The following is a 20,549-nucleotide window of genomic DNA, read 5'->3' on the forward strand; positions in this document are numbered from 1 at the left end:
AATGAGATCCCCTCTCATTCTTCTAAACTCCAGCGAGTACAAGCCCAATCGACCCAATCTCTCCTCATACGTCATCCCTACCATCCCAGGTATCAGCCTGGTGAATCTTCGCTGAACTCCTTCCATGGCAAGAACATCCTTCCTCAGATAAGGCGACCAAACCTGCACACAATACTCAAGATGTGGTCTCACCAAGGCCCTGCATAACTGCAGCAAGACATCATTGTTCCTGTACTCAAACCCTCTCGCTACGAAGGCCAACATGCCATTTGCCTTCTTAACTGCCTGCTGCACCTGCATGCTTACCTTCAGCGACTGGTGCACAAGGACACCCAGGTCTCGTTTGCACTTCCCCTTCTCCCAATCTATTGCCATTCAGGGGATCTCATTAAAACTTATAAAATTCTAACAGAACTAGACAGACTAGATGCAGGAAGGATGTTCCCGATGGCGGGGGAGTCCAGAACCAGGGGTCACAGTCTAAGGATAAGGGGTAAGCCATTTAGGACAGAGATGAGGAGGAATTTCTTCACCCAGAGAGTGGTGAACCTGTGGAATTCTCTATCACAGAAGGCAGTTGAGGCCAATTCATTAAATATATTCAAGGAGTTAGATATATTTCTTAAAGCTAAAGGGATCAAGGGATATGGGGAGAAAGCAGGGACAGGGTACTGAATTTGGATGATCAACCATGATCTCATTAAATGGCAGAGCAGGCTCGAGGGGCCAAATGGCCTACTCCTGCTCCTATCTTCTATGTTTCTATGTTTCTATCTTGAGACCATGGTTCATACAGATACCATGTTGTGCTTAGAGGGGAGGAGTGTGTGTATAACTGGAATGTTTTCCAATTTTTGTATTTATTGCACAAGTCGAGCACTTCCAATCAGATATAGCTAGATTAGCCTCCCAGCACCATTCTTCCCCATCTGCACTGCCACTGTTCTCCATCAGGTGCCGGTGGCAAATCGGGTGGTAGCTTCCATGACCTACAAACAACTGGGTTTACGCTTCTGGAGGAAGAAGAGAACTAGCCGAGTTTATATTACTGCAGCTGAGAAATCAGTTTGCTTGCTTTCAGCTGCAGTTTCTGAATATAAATAGTGCTTTTGGGCAACATCCCTTAGCTATACACCAAACAGAGTTCCCTGCACTACCACTGAGTTGACCTCCATTTCTTACTGTCACCATCCTAATGGCTGCTCTCAGTGAGGTTGTATTTTAAAGCCCAATTGGGGGCAGTTTTGTGCAGTAGACTGGTCTTCACCAGTAAATGGATTGAGGCTGGCCAAACCTCATTAAGATAGATTGGCAAAATGAGTGAGCAAAGTGTGTGGGGGGGGACGGGGGAGTGTTAATGATCGTGACCAGAGTGGGGAGAAAGCCTGGGGTAGGGGAGGTCCACAGCCACCTTGTGGGGCCAGGAGGAGCACTCCTCTTGGCAGTTACTAGTTTGCTCACCTGGGGTCCTTCAGCCTTAATCTCAAGCCCGATGCAATCGAGTCTATCCAAAGTCTCTCACCTGATGAGGTTCAGCGGCTGCTCCTTGTAAAACTGGCCAAAGCGGGCCCACTCTTTATATAACGTGTATCGTTCATTCTCACTCTTGGGGTCGTGGGATTTCTTCCAATATCTACACTGTAGAAATAAACATGATAAGCATGCAACAATGCCACACTACTTTAGAGAGATAGAGGGCAAATGGTGCAGCAGAGCACACAGTACAAATTGTCAAACGTGCCCTCATCAAGCAAATGTTGGATCCAAATCCAAAGAAACCTATCTCTTTGACCAAGCTTTCATTCACCTGCCCTAATTTATCCTTATGTGGCTCAGTGCCAAATTTTTTGCCTTAAAATATTCCTGTGCAATGCCTTGGGATGTTTTACTACATTAAAGGCACGATATAAATACAAGTTGTTGTTGTTACCCTCAGTAGAATTGTGATGGTGGGTGCACGCCACTGGATGAGCAATCCCTCACCAGACCCAGCAGAATGGATCCGAGGAGATAGCAATACTGGCCACTAGACATTTGTTGCATCCCAGATGGAATGGTTTGGGGGCCAGGGCAGGTGGTGTGTCGGGAAATCCTGCTGCTTACTCTTTCACAGATCATTGCCTAGACCGGGAAATGACTACGGTCCTTTAACAATGCTCAACAATTAAGCTTTAAATATTACATTTCTTGAGTGTGATATCTTGAGACACAGCATATATATGCAACAGCACAACATGGCTTCCAGTAAAAACTGTACTGCACATGGCTTTATTATTATTATACATCTCTATTACACTTCACCCTCCTTATTGAAGAAGTTAATCATAGCAAATAATCATTGTACATGACTTGCATGGTATACACAACTCTTGGTATACATTTTTCGGTATGCATTTTTCAAATGGAATCCATTTTATATTTCCAAATTCTACTATAAAATTCTGTAACACAAAAAGATATGAACTTATTTTCCATATTTACAGATTAAACTTAGCCACTGGTTTTCTGTTTCGAAGAGGATACTTTCTTGAACAGAACTTTCAGATCTCGTTGTAAGACTTTGACTCATTCTACCAGTAGTGGTATGAGGAGTATTCAGATAGGTAATCAGAAAATTTGGCAGTTTGTGGTTCAACGACAACTAGACATATAGTGCCTTTAATGTAGTAAAACATCCCAAGGCATTGCACAGGAATATTTTAAGGCAAAAAATTTGACACATAAGGATAAATTAGGGCAGGTGAACGAAAGCTTGGTCAGAGAGATAGGTTTTAAGGAGCATCTTAAAGGAGGAAAGACAGGTAGCGAGGTAGAGAGGTTTAGGCAGGGAATTCCAGAGCTTAGGGCCCAGGCAACAGAAGGCACGGCCACCAAAGGTTGAGTGATTATAATCAGGGATGCTCAAGAGGACAGAATTAGAGGAGCTCAGATATCTCGGGAGGGGGTTGTGGGGCTGAAGGAGATTACAGAGATAGGAAGGGGTGAGGCCATGGAGGGATTTGAAAACAAGGATAAGAATTTTGAAATCAAGGCACTACTTAACCGGGAGCCAATGTAGGTCACCGAGCACAGGGGAGATAGGCATACGTGACTTGGTGCGAGTTGGGACACGGGCAGCCGAGTTTTGGATAACCTCAAGTTTACATAGGATGGAATGTGGGAGGCCAGCCAAGAGTGAATTGGAATAGTCAAGTCTAGAGGTAACAAAGGCATGGATGAGGGTTTCAGCAGCGGATGAGCTGAGGCAAGGGCGGAGACGAGCAATGTTACGGAGGTGGAAGTAGGCGGTCTTTGTTATGCTGCAGCTATGTGGTCGGAAGCTCATTTTAGGGTCAAATATGACACCAAAGTTGCGAACAGTGTGGTTCAGCCTCAGACTGATGTTAGGGAGAGGGATGGAGTCAGTGGCTAGAGAACGGAGTTTGTGGCAGGGACCGAAAACGATGGCTTCCGTCTTCCCAATATTTAATTGGAGAAAATTTTTGCTCATCCAGAACTGTATGTCAGACAAGCAGTCTGACAATTTAGACACCGTGGCGGGGTCGAGAGAAGAGGGAGTGAGGTAGAGCTGGGTGTCATTAGCGTACATGTGGAAACTGATGCTGTGTTTTCGGATGATGTTGCCAAGGGGCAGCATGTAGATGAGAAATAGGAGAGGGCCAAGAATAGATCCTTGTAGGACACCAGAGGCAACGATGTGGGAGCGGGAAGAGAAGCCATTGCAGGTGATTCTCTGGCTACGATTAGGTAGATAAGAATGGAACCAGGCGAGTGCAAGGAGATGCATCTTCCTATTATGGCAAAGCCTTCCATTGCTATCACAATAATGCGCATTCATCTTCTGTGGGACATTTACCAGTCAAAGTACAGGATAGACTGCCTCCGCCTGGAGCTAGAAAAGTACCAAGTAGTCAGAAGGACTAGGAAACAAGGTTCCCCTCACCAGCTCCCCAAGAAAGCTGGGATAGCCCCCACGCATTCCTGCCCAACTACTAACCCACCCTCACAGTGACCACCCCGATTCTAAAATTACCATATCTTTGAGCATAATCATAGTGCATCAGTGTATGCTCCTATAAAAACTACGCAAAATATTTTACAACTGCACTAATAGATTAAACCAGTGCAGAACAGAACTTCACAATACGTGACATCACACTCGGCACTGTGCAGGGTGCTATTTTTAAAGTCAATTTCACAATACTCGTCCAGGTAGCCATGCCAACCTTGGCACGCTGATTCAGCTCCCCGAGTTGGCACTCTGACAGTGCATAATGGCAGCATTTCTCGCCACAAGATCCATGCAGCTGCACCTAAAGGGGAACGAGGTCTGCAGCAATATGAGCACGAGACAGAGAGACAGGTCTCTTCACTTGTTAATGCATTTGAGACATCGATTTCCAGGAAGAACTCATCACCACCCGAAGACGACCAGCAAAAATCATTTTTGTTCTTCTTACGTTTAACTCTCATCAGCCTGACTTGAAAACAGTGCCAAAATCAGAATTTAGGAACATCACTCAGACGCACCTGACCTTCATCGGTCCCGACTAGTGCAGTCAAGAACAGGTTACTTCACTTAAATATGTGTCTGATTCAGGTGTGTTGCATCATTCAGAGACTTCAGACACAACCTGTACCAGCTCCATATAACTTCAGACTTGCTCACTGCCTATGCCTGTTGGAGAGAAGTATGTAAGCCAGCAACAACTCTGAAATTACCTATCAATCTGTGTCAATTAGGAACTCTAATTCAAACCCTGGGTTTGAACTCTCCCAGGAATGGAATGTAACATTTTAAAATCAAACCAATTCTTAACCAGTCCCATGCAATCTACTCCTGTAGAACGTACAGCTAATTAGTGTACACTTGGGCGACAAGTGTTTGACAGTCCTTGCCCATCAGTCTTAAAACCTGACTTTCAATGGATGAGCTGGGTGCACCTCGCATAGCGATTCTGGAGCAGGTAGGTGAAGATAAAGAGGAATACGGAGATCATTCCAACATAGAGGATGCAACTCTGCTGCCAGCCCTCAAATAGCTGCAGTGGCTGTTTGACAGCAGCATTTGACAAGCAGCGCCTCACCAGTTTGTTAAACGAGCTTCAGTTCAGTGTATAGATCTGGAACAGCAGCGACACTATTTACAAGGCAACAGTCCTGGGAGAGCTCAAATCCAGAGTTTGAATTATAATGCCCAATTGTCACAGATCGATAGGTAATTTCAGAGTCACTGCTTTCCCCCATATTTACCTCAAACAGGCAAAGTCTGAAGTTATATGAAGCGGGTACACGAGGCGTCTGAAGTCTGAATGATAAGAAGGCAGCGAGTGGTGCCCCCAAGTCTAAACTCATCCGACCAGAGGAAAGGTGGCATTCCTACACCCTTGTTATAATTAAGACTCTAACATGAATAAAATGCATTAAATGATGCCACTTTATTCTCCTCAAGCTTGCATCACCACCACACATACACAGTGATATATGCATGGTGATGTACTGGGGAGAAAATGGATCATAGTTGGCTTTTAGTTGGAAATTACTTTGCAGCAATGGCCCAGAATTTGCAGTCAGTGGCAAAGCAAAAGGTGATCGCCGCTGGCCCCGAAGTAAGCTTCGCACAAAGATCTCGCGATCTCCGTATCGAGAATTTCGGGTTTTCCAACACATAATTCAAATCAACAGAAGTTAATGGGGATTCCCAGCGAAGAGCTGCTGTGGCGTCAACAAGCTGTAAGCAGCCAATCAAAACGCCAAACTCTCTCAGACAGCAAACAAGGAAGAAGTGGGTAAGCTCCTAAAATTCTAATTTTAAAAAGATGGTAGGTAGAGCAAAACAAAGATTGGGGCTCTCATGGGGGAAAAGGCAAACCTGAAATAAAGATGAACAAACTTTTTTTAATAATTTTTTTTTTTTTTTAAGTTTCTTAAAAATGTTAATTTTTATTAAAATGGATAAATTTGACACTGCACAAATTTAAATGAGTTTTTATGGGCCATAACTTTTGTTTAGCAGTGAGTATGCTGTTAAAACCCCAGTTACACCTAACTCAAAAGGGTCTTACTTTTAATGGGGTATTTAACAGCGGTATTACTGCGGAAGAGCCAAAGATTTCGTCAGCTTCCATGATGTGGGCGATTTCATTGATTGCCAGCTCTGTTGGAGTCGGGGGGTTCACAGCACAGCCTGTGGAGGAGCAGTGAGTGACAGACCACAACTTCAGGATTGCCGCGTTAGGCTGCGCATGCACTAAATCCTGAAGTTGCGGTCAGTTTCAGAGGTGAAATGATGGTGTCGCTGCCAGTTCGCCGTGGTCAGGAACGCAAATTCCAGGCCAATGTCTTCAACTTGACAACAAATTTACCGTATACAGCTTGCTGTCTGCACATGCTTGAAGGCAACATCTTGAGATGTACAGGCTTAAAAGCATTAGCCAAACGCTTAGCATGAAGAGATTAATATGACTGAGTAAGTGCCTTCTGAGAGTTGTTCTGAATAAGTAACTGGATACAGAAATCAGACTGGTGACGCTTACAGTCAGAATAAGCAGTAAACATTTTGCACAGCAAGAGGTTATTATAATGAAGATGTAAAAGCATGATCGCAACTGAGATACTGTAGGAGTGAACTCTCAGAAGGCGCTGTCCAAGTTTCCTCATCTGAATTTCTGTTAATCTATTGTGACCTTGCTTCATTACTATTATAGCTGGGAGGGGAGGGAGTGGAAATGAGACAATTATGGAATTATTTACACTGCTATACACTCTTACACGTGTGTAAACGTGTATTAATGTAATTAAATTCTCAGATGCCGGTACATACTTGAGATAAATTCACTCTTCTTGTCATGAGCTAGAGGGTCTGATACACAGGGCAATATTTTAGAGTCTCCAAATCCACAGCAATAGAATAGATTCCTCACTATCTTGGCTTGGAGATTCAAACATGCAGCTAAATTCAAATAAACTGCACATGAACCATGCATAATGGTGATACAGTGATGAATTCTTCAGCTCACTTTCCCCAATCTGTGGGTGTTGATTCAATACATTTGTTTTTGGTCAAACAACCATGCTACCCTCTTTAGATCTTCAATGCATTCCGGTACAAGATATTATTGGAGCTGTGAAGTGCTTGATGAGAGGCCGTCAGCTTTAATGTGATAATGAAGGAGCCAGGTCGAGGGACAGACTAACTGGAGCAGTGTGGTTCTACAGTCTGAATCTAGTGGAGCTCATGTGCCAGTTACGAAAGCTGTTTTGTTGATGCAAAAGTCTCAAAACTCGAGGTTAAACACCCGTGATTTCAAAAGCAAACGGCAAATATTATTCTGAAAGTGGTAACTGGCTAGAAGTCAATGTCAATATTTTCAGTGGCACAGGGAACAGGGTATAGGAGAATAAAGTTAACCTCCCAACATGGCCAGCTGCCAACCTCCGTTAGGCTGGCTGCAGTGATGCTGAAGCTTCTCCAAGGATGCAGGAAAAAACATTTTCTTTGTTAAGTTAGAGAGCTGAGCCAACCCACAGCACCATGATGAATGTGGCTGCTTGAAAGAGCGGCAACATCGCAAACAGGTTTCGCTGCCTGCCTTCTTAATCAGGAACTGGAGGAGGGGGTAAAGTCCTTTGGTGATTAAAAAAAATTGATATTTCTGTATTTCAGCATTTGACTAATGTGGATGAACTCCATGCGTGGAGAGATGTCTGTGATTGAAAGGACACAAAAACCTACTCAGAAACTGCGCATCATTAAGTTAGGTATTTATATTACTGACAAAAAAAAAATCAAAAATCTGCTCTAGGACTTGCTGGATGAAACAAGTCGACACAGGTTTGAACGGCCCATTACCATCGGGGGTGGGGAGGGGATAGAGAATACAAAAGGAAAAGAAGAAACGGGATCTGTTAAGAATGAACTGCAGTCACGTTGGGCATTGGGCTTCGAAAACAAGAGGGAAGGGGAAGAAGAACAGTGGGAGAGTAGCGCTTTGAGCTGTCGTGCGCTGACCCCATGTGTATTTCTAGGGTCAGCGCCATTTGAATAATGCAGGTGAGCTCCATGCACAGAAACCGCCTGACTGGGAGAACACAAAAGCAGCAACGTGAAGACAAGAGGGACTATGCTCTGATTTACCATCGGTAGTGCCACGAGATCCACTATATCGTTTTGTGTATATAGTGTGCACTTCCTGCCAGCATCCCCGTCACACTTCAGACAACACGGGGGGTAATTTCAACCACCTCACGACGGGCGGGAGTGTGTGTGGGGTGGGGCGGGGGGGGGGGGGGGGGGGAGAAAAAAGAGTGGTTAAATCTGAAAAAAAAACGTGAAACCCAACCCGCCGCTAATGCACCTACTTCTGCAAATACGTGGGGATTCTCCATGGGTGAGCAACGCGAATGAGTGTCGCTAGGCTATTCAACCACTGGGTGCATCGCAGCCAAGCCTGATCCTGTCCTCGCCTGGTATTCTCACTTGTATGGTTCCAGCAGGGGTCATTGGTTAACAGCAGGGGTCATTGGTTAACAATCAGGAGTGCAACTTCTGATTTCCCCCTTCCTAATCCAGCAGCAAGTCCAATGTAGCGCTGAGATTGCAGCGGAGATTGTCATATCATCTAACTCAGTGCAGTACAGAGATTGTACTTGGTATCTTTCAGGTCTGTATTATTCAGCATGGCAAGTGCTCTGATTTTTCTTTTGCAATTATATCTCCTTCTTGGGTTTTAAAAAATGGCATTCAATGAATATCCTGGTTAGAGTAGAGGTCAGGACTGTGCAATCCCAAGATTTATATCTGGGCGATTTATATACTGAATGGCCAGAAAAGTCCAACACTTCATGAAGTCCAAGGCAGTAAGTGGAAGAGCAAGGACAGACCAACCAGAGCCAGGCCATTCAGGAGAGAAGTTAGGAAAAATTTCTTCATGCAAATCATAGAAACTTACAGCACAGAAGGAGGTCATTCAGCCCGTCGTGCCGGTGCTGGCTCGTTGAAAGAGCAGTCGTGCTTAATCCTACATCCCTGCTTTTGTCTGTAACCCTGAAAGTTCCTCATCCTCAAGAACCTGTCCATCTCCCTTTTAATATTATTTATGGAATCAGCTTCCACCACCTTTTCAGGTAGAGCGTTCCAGACCCCAACAGCACAGTGAAAAAATTCTCATCGCCCCTCTAGATCTTTTGCCAATGATTTTAAATCTATGACCTCTGGTTATTGACCCACTCGCCAGAGGGAATCGTTTTTCTCTCTCTACCTCTATCGAAACCTCTCATCACCTTGAAAACCTCTATTTGGTCACTTCTTAACCTTCTCTGTTCCACGGAGAAAGTCCTAACTTTTCCAACCTCTCCTCATAACTAAAGCCCCTCATCACTGGTCAATCTCCTCTGTACCTTTTTCAAGGCCTTTACATCTTTCCTGAAGTGGGATGCCCAGAGCTGTCCACAATACTCCAGCTGAGGCCTAACCAGTGATTTATAAAGTTCTAGCGTGATCTCTTTGCTTTTATATTCTATTCCTCTATTTATAAACTCAATAACCCATATGCTTTTTTAACCACTTTATCAACTTCCTGTGCCACCTTTAAGGATGTGTGTGTATGGACACCAAGGTCACTCTGCTCATCTACACGTTTTAAAATCGTGCCATTTATAGTATACTGGCTTTCCATATTCGTCCTCCCAAAGTGCATCACTTCACACTTCTCCGCATTGAACTCTATCTGCCATGCTTCTGCCCATTTCACCATCCTGAAGCTAATAACTATCTATCATCACTATCTTCTACTTTGCCAAGTTTTGTATCATCTGCAAAGTTTATAATGCTGCTCCCTACACCTGAGTCTAGGTAGTTTATAAAAATTGAAGAGAGTAATGGACCCAAAGCTGACCCTTGAGGAACACCACTGCAAACTACCTCCCAGTCTGAACAACATCCATCCACCACCACCCTTTGCTGCCTGTCACTAAGCCAATTTTGTACCATACCGCCACTTTCCCCTTAATTCCATGGGCTTCCATCTTCTTAATAAGCCTCCTATGTGGCACTTTGTCGAACACCTTCTGAAAGTCCATATATACAATATCTATTGCACTACCTTGATCAACCTCAAAGAATTCAATCCAGTTAGTCAGACATGAACTGCCTTTACAAATCCATGCTGGCTCTCCTTGAATAACCCATGCCTTTCCAAATGAAAATTTATTTTGTCCTTGATAATGTTTTCCAATAACCGACGTTAGGCTGACTGGCCTGTAGTTTCCTGGTTTATCCCTCTCCCCTTTCTTGAATAGTGGTATAAAATTAGTAACCCTCCTGTCCTCTGACAACATCCTCCAGGGGCAGGTGGAGATTAAGACTAAGGCGAATGGCCAGGGGGGCAGCAGAACATCACCACCCAAGCCCTACTCTCCCTCTTTCCCCCCCCCCCCCCACAATTGTTAGGCATAGGGTTGAACTGCAAAGCATACATTTTACTGCAAACCCATGCAGTATTATACAGATTTTTATGATATTGCTGGCAACCAACTAAGAAAAGAGCTTAAACGCTCATAATCTGACTGAGATTGAAGCACGGTGCATATACTGAGCAGAATACATACATCGTGGAGTGGGAAAGCAGCAGTGTACGTGCCATTGTTGAGCAGCCTCTTAATTCCAATTTTCTTCTTTCCATCTTCTGTTGCGTACTTGCATCGAGAAAGAATGTAATACACCTGGAGTAAGAATGAAGAAAGAATATCACGTAAATAAGTGTACAGCACACCTCCTACATACAGCACTGAAGGGGGGGATAAGAAACTCAAAATAAAAAGCAACCTAACAGTGTACTTTAAAAATGTCTATAAAACTAATAAAGCCCTTATTAGAATCCAGTGCTCCAGAACTCAAAGAAACAAAATGATTCGTATTTATAAGGCTGTAACTATTTACAACACCAAAGTTCTGATTGTGTGGAATGTGTAATTAGATCCTGCCTGCCTGAGTAATCAAGATCTTTGCAGTGTGTAATGTGATCCATTGCACTACTGCTTTCAGAGAACAGACAGGGCTCACCCTCCCGGGTTATGAGCACTCACACTGCCGAGTTCAGATAGGAAGGGATGAGGCAATGGAGGGGATTTTAACATGAGGATGAGAATTTTAAAATCAAGGTGTTGGTGGACAATGTTCCCCCTAATTTTTATTTTCAAACGGGCTGTGCGGGACCTCCAGACAGCGGCACAGGGGTGATGGGTGAGCAGGACTTGCGTCTTGGGATACGTGCAGCAGAGTTTTGGATGAGCTCAAGTTCGTCGAGGGTGGACGATGGGAGGCTGGCCAGGTGAACATTGGAATAGTCGAGTCTGGCAAATATACATGTAATGTTATGCATGTTGTAGGACCAACACAGAATATGCTCTCATCTTTTAAAATTCATTTATTTATTGTCCATCCCTAGTTGCCCTTGAGAGGGAGGTAGCGAGTTGCCTTCTTGAACTGCTGCGGTCTTTGGGGGGGGGGGGGGGGGGGGAAGGAGCGGAGGTGAGAGAACGTGGTGCAGGTGTAAAGGGGGTGGGGGTGGAGGAACGTGCAAATAATCAATCTGTATTTATAAAGCACTTTATTGCAGAATGCAAGCAAGCTGTAAAAAAAAAAGCTGGAAATATTCAGAGGTCAGGTGGTACCTGTGGAGAAACAGAAGTCAACGCTTCTGGTCTTACACCCTCTGACTCTCCACAGATGTTGTGTTTTGCTTTGTGTAACTAGAACAAATCAGTATAACACAGAGGCTTACTGAACCAGAAGCAAAGTCATGTCCTTGGAAATGTTGGAATGCTAAATAACGCTCAAAATGTGCCACGGTCTATCTGATGTCCGTATGTAATAGCAAAGCATTTAACATGGTCGTACTTACAATTCTGTTGCGGGTGGAAGGCGAGAAGAAAGTCTCTGGATTATCGATGAAGAAGAGCTCCTGACGCTGTTTACTGAAAGGTGCTGTAAAGTAATCTGGTTCCGGGTTTAATATTGCTGCATTCAGACGAAATGGCTGCAGGAGCCAGTCAAATGGGTTCTCCCTTGCTTGTGGAATATCATTTGCTTTAATAGGCACTTTAATGTGCATAACCTCTGCGTATGTGGCCAGGACATCCCAAGGAGCGTGGATCTTCGTATAGTAAGTTTTAAGATCATCTGAATCCTAGAAATATATATGTCTCGTCTTAGTTTGCATCATCAAACTGCAGATACATTTTATACCCCTCTGCTCCCAAAACTATTACAGTATTATCAATCAAAAAGATGAGTGTCCAGAATGGAGACAGCTTCATTGATCTATGGTGGAACGGGCTCAAGGGCCTGAATGACCTACTGCTATTCCTATGTCATGCTTACTGTGTCAATTTTCTGTTCCTTACACATGTAATTCAGAGCAGATGGCTGCATTCTATCATCTAGGGGAAGCCTGGGGACTGAGACCTAGAAATTCGGCTGCGCAGTGCAAGGTTTTCGGATGCTAAACGGCATTCTAAGCCTCCAACATAGCAGTCAAGAAGCGCCAGCTCATTACTAGCCAGCCAGAAGTGCACCGCACCCGCAATATTGGTAAAGTCCAAAAAGTCGGTGTGAAGCGCCCACGCCTGAAACAGACGATACGTCTTTTGCATATACAAATAATGCTTGTTTGAGGCCCTCGCTGCACGTTTGGTTTGCCAGAATGGGAGCCGGCGCTCCCCCACGGCCACCGCTACCTCCCGACACGATTACCCCACTTCCCAGTCACCCCACTTCCTAACTTATCTCAAGTCCCTATCTTCGTTCTGTGGTAAACCACTTTTATCGTTCACTATCGTTACACTATAGTTATCACTGTTATATCGTTACTCTATGGTTATCACTGTTCACACTGTTGTATCACTATACGAGGTCGCCTCTTGTCACGCTGCTATACCTGGGCTGACCACTGCTGACTCCGCCCATGACTCCACCTACCTGCCCAGGTATAAAGGTAGTCGACTGGCTGGCATTCCTCTTTGTTGTATCCGATCACCCACGAGGGTGGGCTCTGTTATTTAGCCAATAAAAACCTATAGTTACTTTCTTAACTTGTCGCTTTTCATTGGATGAATTGATAAGTATATCAATTTTATTGGCTAAATTTTAAAATGTCGACACCTGAGCAGTCAAACGACCAGCCAGACGTCCAGCTACAACAGCCACAGCAGCCGGCCTGGCTGCGAGCCCTCAGACCACCGTACCTGGATCTAAACCCACAGGCAGCAAACTCAGCCCTCGACTTCGAACACTGGCTGAGCTGCTTCGAAGCCTACCTGGGAGAATCCGGCGTGCCTCAGAAATCCATGCTAAGAGTTCTGAACGCCCAAGTGAGCCCTAAAGTATTCGCACTCATCCGGGACCTTAAAACATACGAGGACGCCATCAACCGGCTGAAAAGACAGTACCAAACCCCGGTAAATTCCATGTATGCCAGACACCTCCTGAGGTCCCGCCCGCAACAGCCAGGAGAGCCCGTGGAGGAATTTTTACGGGTGCTACAAGCACTCGGCAGAGACTAACTTTAAAGCGGTAACGGCGGCAGAAAATACTGAAGACAATGTCCGCGATGCCTTCGTGAAAGGCCTGCGGTCCGACTACTCACGGCAAAGACTACTGGAAGCAAGGGACCTCGACCTGGACAAAGCTGCAGCCCTCGCTCTCTCTCTCTCGAGGTGGCCCATCGGGACCTCGAGGCATACTCAAGGTACTGTAACTCGCGACCCTGGGACTTGGGACCGACCCCGACACCCCCCGCAGCAACCCCCCTGGGACCTACCTCAGCGTTGGCGTCCCGGACCCGATCGAGACCGCCACCCCCGGTACCGGCTCCGACATCGGACCCCCGCGATCGGGCCGCCGGCTGCTTCTTCTGCGGCCAGGCAAAACACCCGAGGTCGCGCTGCCCAGCCAGGAACTCTACCTGCTCTAACTGCATGAAGAAAGGCCACTTCGCTAAGGCCTGCAGAGGTGGATCATCAGAGGCCAGCAGTGCCTCATGCGAGCTGTGGGGGCGGCCATCTTCCTTCAAGGCAACAGAGGCCAGCATCCCCACATGTGAGTCATGGGGCGGCCATCTTTGATACAGGCAACCGACACCAGCAGTGCCTCATGTGAGTTATGGGGGCAGCCATCTTCTCCGCCATTTTGTCCAACCTCGTGGGAGACGCCATTTTACCCACCACGCCCGACCGCCACCGTGCCTCTAGACCCGACTACCGCCTCAACCGCAGACTACAACAACTCGCTCAGCTATACACTAGCCTCCGTCACACTGGACCAGGCCCGCCCGCATCACCTGTCCAAGTCGATGATGGACATCAAAGTAAACGGCCACGCCACGACCTGCCTGTTCGACAGCGGAAACACGGAGAGCTTCATCCACCCAGACACGGTGAGCCACTACTCCCTCCCTGTCCTGACAACGCGCAACCGGATCTCGATGGCATCGAGGTCACACGCCACAGACATCAGCGGCTACTGTGTTGTGACCCTGTCGGTTAAGGGTACGGAGTATAAAAATTTTAAACTCCTCGTCCTGCCCCAGCTATGCGCTGCCGTCCTACTAGGCCTAGACTTCCAATCCCACCTCCAAAGCGTCACGCTAGCATACGGCGGACCCCTCCCCCCACTCACAGTCGACAACCAGCAGATTTTAAACCGCCCACCGCGTAACACCTGCGGCCTATCCACCCTCAAGGTCCCGCCACCTTCCCTGTTCGCTAACCTCACCCCCGACTGCAAACCCGTCGCTACCAAGAGCAGGCGGTACAGCGCCGGGGACAGAGCTTTCATTAGCTCGGAGGTGCAGCGTCTCCTGAAGGAGGGCATCATCGAGGGGAGCACCAGCCCCTGGCGTGCCCAGGTCGTGGTCGTTAAGACCGGCAATAAAAACCGCCTGGTCATCGACTACAGCCAGACCATAAACAGGTACACCCAGCTGGACGCATACCCCCTTCCCCGCATATCTGATATGGTCAATCAGATTGCGCAGTACCGGGTATTCTCCACCATCGACCTTAAGTCGGCCTATCACCAACTCCCTATCCGCCCTGAGGACCGCCAGTATACAGCCTTCGAGGCGAACGGCCGCCTCTACCACTTCCTTAGGGTTCCCTTCGGCGTCACCAACGGGGTTTCGGTCTTCCAAAGGGAGATGGACCGGGTGGTTGACCAGAACGGGCTGCACGCCACGTTCCCCTATCTAGATAACGTCACCATCTGCGGCCGCGACCGGCAGGACCACGATGTTAATCTGGAGAGATTCCTCCGTATGGCCCAACGGCTGAACCTCACCTACAATAAGGATAAATGTGTGTTTAACACCTCGCGCCTTGCCATCCTCGGCTGTGTAGTAGAGAACGGAGTCATCGGCCCCGACCCCGAAAGAATGCGCCCCCTCATGGAGCTACCCCTCCCCCACTGTCCAAAGGCACTGAAGAGAACCCTGGGGCTCTTCGCCTACTATGCCCAATGGGTGCCCAATTATGCGGACAAAGCCAGACCCCTCATGAAGTCCACATCCTTCCCCCTTACGGAGGAAGCGTGCGCAGCCTTCTCCCTCATTAAGGGAGACATTGCCAAGGCCACTATGCACGCAGTGGATGAGTCCATCCCCTTCCAAGTCGAGAGCGATGCATCCGACTTCGCCCTAGCCGCCACCCTTAACCAGGAGGGGAGACCGGTGGCCTTCTTCTCAAGGACCCTACAGGGCCCTGAGATCCGACACTCGTCGGTCGAGAAGGAGGCCCAGACGATTGTGGAGGCGGTACGACGCTGGAGGCACTACCTGGCAGGCAAACGATTTACCCTCCTTACCGACCAACGTTCGGTCACTTTTATGTTTAATAACAAGCTGAGGGGCAAAATCAAGAATGACAAGATCTTGAGGTGGAGAATCGAGCTCTCCACCTACGATTATGATATCTTGTACCGGCCAGGTAAGCTGAACGAACCCCCCGATGCTCTGTCACGAATTACATGCGCCAGCGCGCAAAGTGATAGACTTCAGACCCTCCACAACGACCTCTGCCACCCCGGGGTCACCAGACTTTACCACTTCATTAAGGCCCGCAACCTGCCCTACTCCATCGAGGAGGTCAGGACCATGACCAGGAACTGCCAGACCTGTGCCGAGTGCAAACCGCACTTCTTTAGGCCGGACAGAGCAAGCCTGATCAAGGCCACCCGCCCCTTCGAGCGCTTGAGCATCGATTTTAAGGGGCCACTCCCGTCCTCTGACCGTAATGTGTACTCCCTCAACACTGTTGATGAGTACTCCCGTTTCCCCTTTGCCTTCCCCTGCCCAGACATGACCAGTACCACGGTCATTAAATGCCTGAACGACCTCTTCGCCTTGTTCGGGTTCCCAAACTATATACATAGTGACCGGGGCTCCTCCTTCATGAGCGAGGAACTCCGTCAGTTCCTACTAGCGAGAGGTATTGCTGCAAGCAGGACCACCAGCTACAACCCCCGAGGGAACGGCCAGGTAGAAAGAGAGAACGCGACGGTATGGAAGGCCGTCCTCTTAGCCTTAAAGTCTAAGGGCCTCCCAACCTCCCGCTGGCAGGAAGTCCTCCCGGCAGCGCTGCATTCCACCCGGTCACTACTTTGCACTGCCATCAACGCCACCCCCCATGAACGAATGTTTGCTTTCCCCAGGAAGTCGACTACGGGAACCACGCTACCAAACTGGCTGACCTCTCCGGGGCCCGTCTTGCTGCGAAAGCACGTGAGGGCCCATAAAACGGACCCCCTGGTCGCGAGGGTGGACCTCCTGCACGCCAACCCCCAGTACGCCTATGTGGCATACCCAGACGGGCGGGAGGACACAGTCTCCTTACGAGACCTCGCACCCTCGGGCACTCCGGAGACACCACCTTCACCCCCCCCCCACCACCCCCCCAATTCCAGACCAGGTAGACGGCATGCTGGAACCCCACGAGCCTTCGCCGACCACGCAGACACCAGCATTAACACCGGATAATGCAACACCGCCGCTGCGACGATCAGAAAGGCTTACGAGGCCACCGGACAGACTGACATACCAGAACTGGTAGTACACTTCACCCCGCCGGACTCAAATCTAAACAAGGGGTGAATGTGGTAAACCACTTTTATCGTTCACTATTGTTACACTATAGTTATCACTGTTATATCGTTACTCTATGGTTATCACTGTTCACACTGTTGTATCACTATACGAGGTCGCCTCGTCACGCTGCTATACCTGGGCTGACCACTGCTGACTCCGCCCATGACTCCACCTACCTGCCCAGGTATAAAGGTAGTCGACTGGCTGGCATTCCTCTTTGTTGTATCCGATCACCCACGAGGGTGGGCTCTGTTATTTAGCCAATAAAAACCTATAGTTACTTTCTTAACTCGTCGCTTTTCATTGGATGAATTGATAGGTATATCACGTTCTAGCTTTGCCGCCTATTGGCCTGTTGCTCTCTGCAGCTCGCCGGCTCAATGGAAATGAGGCACGGGGGCAATATCGGAGGTGCCTCGGGTCTCATCATTCAGGCACACACCCCCGGGATTCAAAACTCAGGCTTCCTAATCAACTTTCCGACACTAACAGTTCCCCTACCTCCTCCTCCTGGATTTCATCTGCTCAAAACAATCTTGGCCACATACACCCGACATGAACTCAGCAGACCAAATCAAATATCAGCAGGTTAGATGTAATTCAGGCAAGAGTAAAATTTAAAAGAACCCAACCTCACTGAACTACACTCCCCCTGCATTTTAAAACTACAGCTATTACAGCACGTCCCATCCCATGTCCCACACTGTGTTCAAGGAGCCAGGGACCAAGGTTTCCTCCATTCACAAATCATAAACTGCCCCATTGTGCCAGAAATACGGCGGAAACCCCATTCACGTGCTTCAGTGGGGATTCCGGCGCACTTCCGGTGTAGTCACCTCCGGTGTAGTCACTTCCGGTGGAGCAGCAGCAGCTCCGAGGACATTCCCAGCCAAAGTGTTTTTTCTACACGTTTATGATTTTGCTACAAGTAGTGAACAACGGTCATGACTGGCATTTATATAGCACCTTTATTGTAGTAAGACGTTCCACAGTGCTTCATGGGGGCGTAATCGGACAAAAAATGACTGAGCTAACAAAGGAGACAGGTGGCCAAATGCTCGGTCAAAGGGGTAGCTTTTAAGCAGCGTTTTAAAGGAGGGAGAGGTGGAGAGGCAGAGAGGTTTGGGGAGGGAATTCCTGAGCCCATGGCCTAGATGGCTGAAGGCACAGGCGTTGGTAGCGGGGCGATGGAATAAAAGTGATCTTCACTCACCTCTTTACTTTCAGTTTCCAGTTCAAGGCCTGTCTTCAGCAGATTTGCTTCAAAATCTTTTCTTCTTTCCTGAAAAAAAAATTTTTTTTTTTTTTTAAAAACACAGAGCATTAATCACCGATACCCTCAGCAAAGGAGCTGGAGTTGTAAACACTTTTGAAAAGGTTGCCTATCCGACACACATCTCTCACAAATCAAACTACAGGAAACTTTCTGCTATCCGGCACCGAGCTGTTGCCGTCCCATCAAAACTGCCGGACAAACCAGCGCTAATGTTGAAACATACGGAGATTTTGAGCTCCGTATCTGGCAACAAACCCTGTTACAGCTTCTAAACAATCGGCCGTACCTTGCAAGCATCTCTGTAGCTTCAGCGAGACCTTGCAGAGCCTGACTGGTGAAAAAAAAGCAATGAAAAGAAAAAAAACCTAACGAAACGGCTCCCGATTTTTGCCGGTGGCTCGAGCATTCCGGACAGTTAACCCTCCGGATAAACCAAAGTTTCCTGTACCATACAAAGTTACGTGGCGAGTGATCTGTCAGAGGCAACCCTTGCTGCTGGTGACACGCTTCTCCAGAAGTAGTGTCACTTTGTGCGTCTGGTTTGAAAATGCCAATCGCCCGCAGCACTGGGTATATTGATTTTGGCTGCCAGTGGGCCAAGCAATGACTCTTCGACCTCGCTGTCATGTCTGACCTTCCAGGCAACATAGAAGATCTGGAACCAGAAGGGCAAACGTTGCAAACATAACTTTGTTGCAACAAGCGCTCTACTCGGAGCTCCAACATGGCAAGAGAGCCCCAGGTGGGCAGAGGAAACACTTCAAGGACACCCTCAAAGCCTCCTTGAAAAAGTGCAACATCCCTACTGACACCTGGGAATCCCTGGCCCAAGACCGCACAAAATGGAGGAGAAGCATCCGGGATGGCGCCGAACACCTCGAGTCTCTTCGCCGGGAGCAAGCGGAAGCCAAGTGCAAACAGCGGAAGGAGCGCACGTCAACCCAAGTACCCCACCCACCCGCCCCTTCAACCACCATCTGCCCCACCTGTGACAGAGACTGTAGGTCCCGCATTGGACTCATCAGTCACCTGAGAACTCATGTTTAATGTGGAAGCAAGTCATCCTCGGTTCCGAGGTATTGCTTAAGAGAGGTTGCAACAATTCATTTTGCACATGCACAGCTGCTCCAGTTTTGCTACACCCTACCATGTAGTCCTCAACAGCAAGGGAGCCAGCGCAGTTATAACATTGGATGTAGTGCTGCAGTATATAGGTGGCATAAAGGCACAATGGAAACAAGCATGCATCAATGCTGTTGACAGTTACAATTAGGATGACAAGGTCTTGGAGAGTGTGCAGAGGAGATTTACCAGAATGATAACCAGGGATGTGGGACTTCAGTTATGTGGAGAGACAAGAGAAACTGGGATTGTTCTCCTTGGAGCAGTGAAGGTTAAAGGGAGATTTAATAGAGGGGCTCAAAATTATGAAGGGCTTTGATAGAGTAGATAAGGAGAAATTATTCCCACTGGCAGGCGGGTCGGTTATCAGAGGATACAGATTTAAGATCATTTGCAAAAGAACCAGAGGGGTGGGGACCTGAGGAGATTTTTTTAAATATAAAACACAGCAAGTTACCCGAAGATCGGAGGCTGAGGCAGGAGTGTTCCCTCCCAGTCAGGGAACACTTCAGCAGTCAAGGACATTCAGCTTCCGATCTTCGGGTAAGCATTCTCCACGGCGGCCTTCGAGACACACGACAACGCAAAATCATCGAGCAGGAACTGATAGCCAAGTTCCGCACTCATGAGGACGGCCTCAACCGGGATCTTGGGTTCATGTCATGCCACATGTAACTCCACCTGACGCAGAGTCATCCAGACTCGAGTCGTCGTTGGCTTGTTCTCTCTACACAGATGCGGCTGGACCTACTGTGATTTCCAGCAAAAAAAGTGTTTTGTTTGTTTTTTGTTTTTCATACAGACCCCAGCATCTGCAACATTTGACCCCTTGTGACCCCACCTCATTGTTCTTTGATGTAATGTTTTCCTGACTAACCTATTTGGACACCATTCACACCTTTGATTGCTGTGATTATCTCTCTGCCGAGGTGTGAAAGGGCAGTTAGAGAGATTACCTGTAACCATCTGGCAGTATTCTCTGACTATATATGCTGTGCCTATATGCAACTCTT

At 47.6% G+C, this 20,549-nt stretch overlaps 1 protein-coding gene across 10 annotated transcripts in view; it reads right to left on the reverse strand.

The window, feature by feature from the left end:
* ano5a (anoctamin 5a) overlaps positions 1-20,549 on the reverse strand; it is a 212,578-nt gene that overhangs the window by 32,683 nt on the left and 159,346 nt on the right. For all 10 annotated transcript variants that reach the window (XM_086008150.1, XM_086008149.1, XM_086008148.1 and 7 more), the window contains 4 exons: positions 18,352-18,420; positions 11,904-12,188; positions 10,609-10,722; positions 1,523-1,638 (listed from right to left, as the gene is read on the reverse strand). In XM_086008150.1, coding sequence (XP_085864276.1) covers positions 1,523-1,638; positions 10,609-10,722; positions 11,904-12,188; positions 18,352-18,420 — 584 coding nt within the window. The remainder of the gene's footprint in view (positions 1-1,522; positions 1,639-10,608; positions 10,723-11,903; positions 12,189-18,351; positions 18,421-20,549) is intronic.

The sequence above is a fragment of the Somniosus microcephalus genome, chromosome 15 (genome assembly GCF_052327205.1).
Source record: "Somniosus microcephalus isolate GS21.2 chromosome 15, FLI_Smic_1.0, whole genome shotgun sequence".
In the NCBI taxonomy this organism is placed as follows: Eukaryota; Metazoa; Chordata; class Chondrichthyes; order Squaliformes; family Somniosidae; genus Somniosus; species Somniosus microcephalus.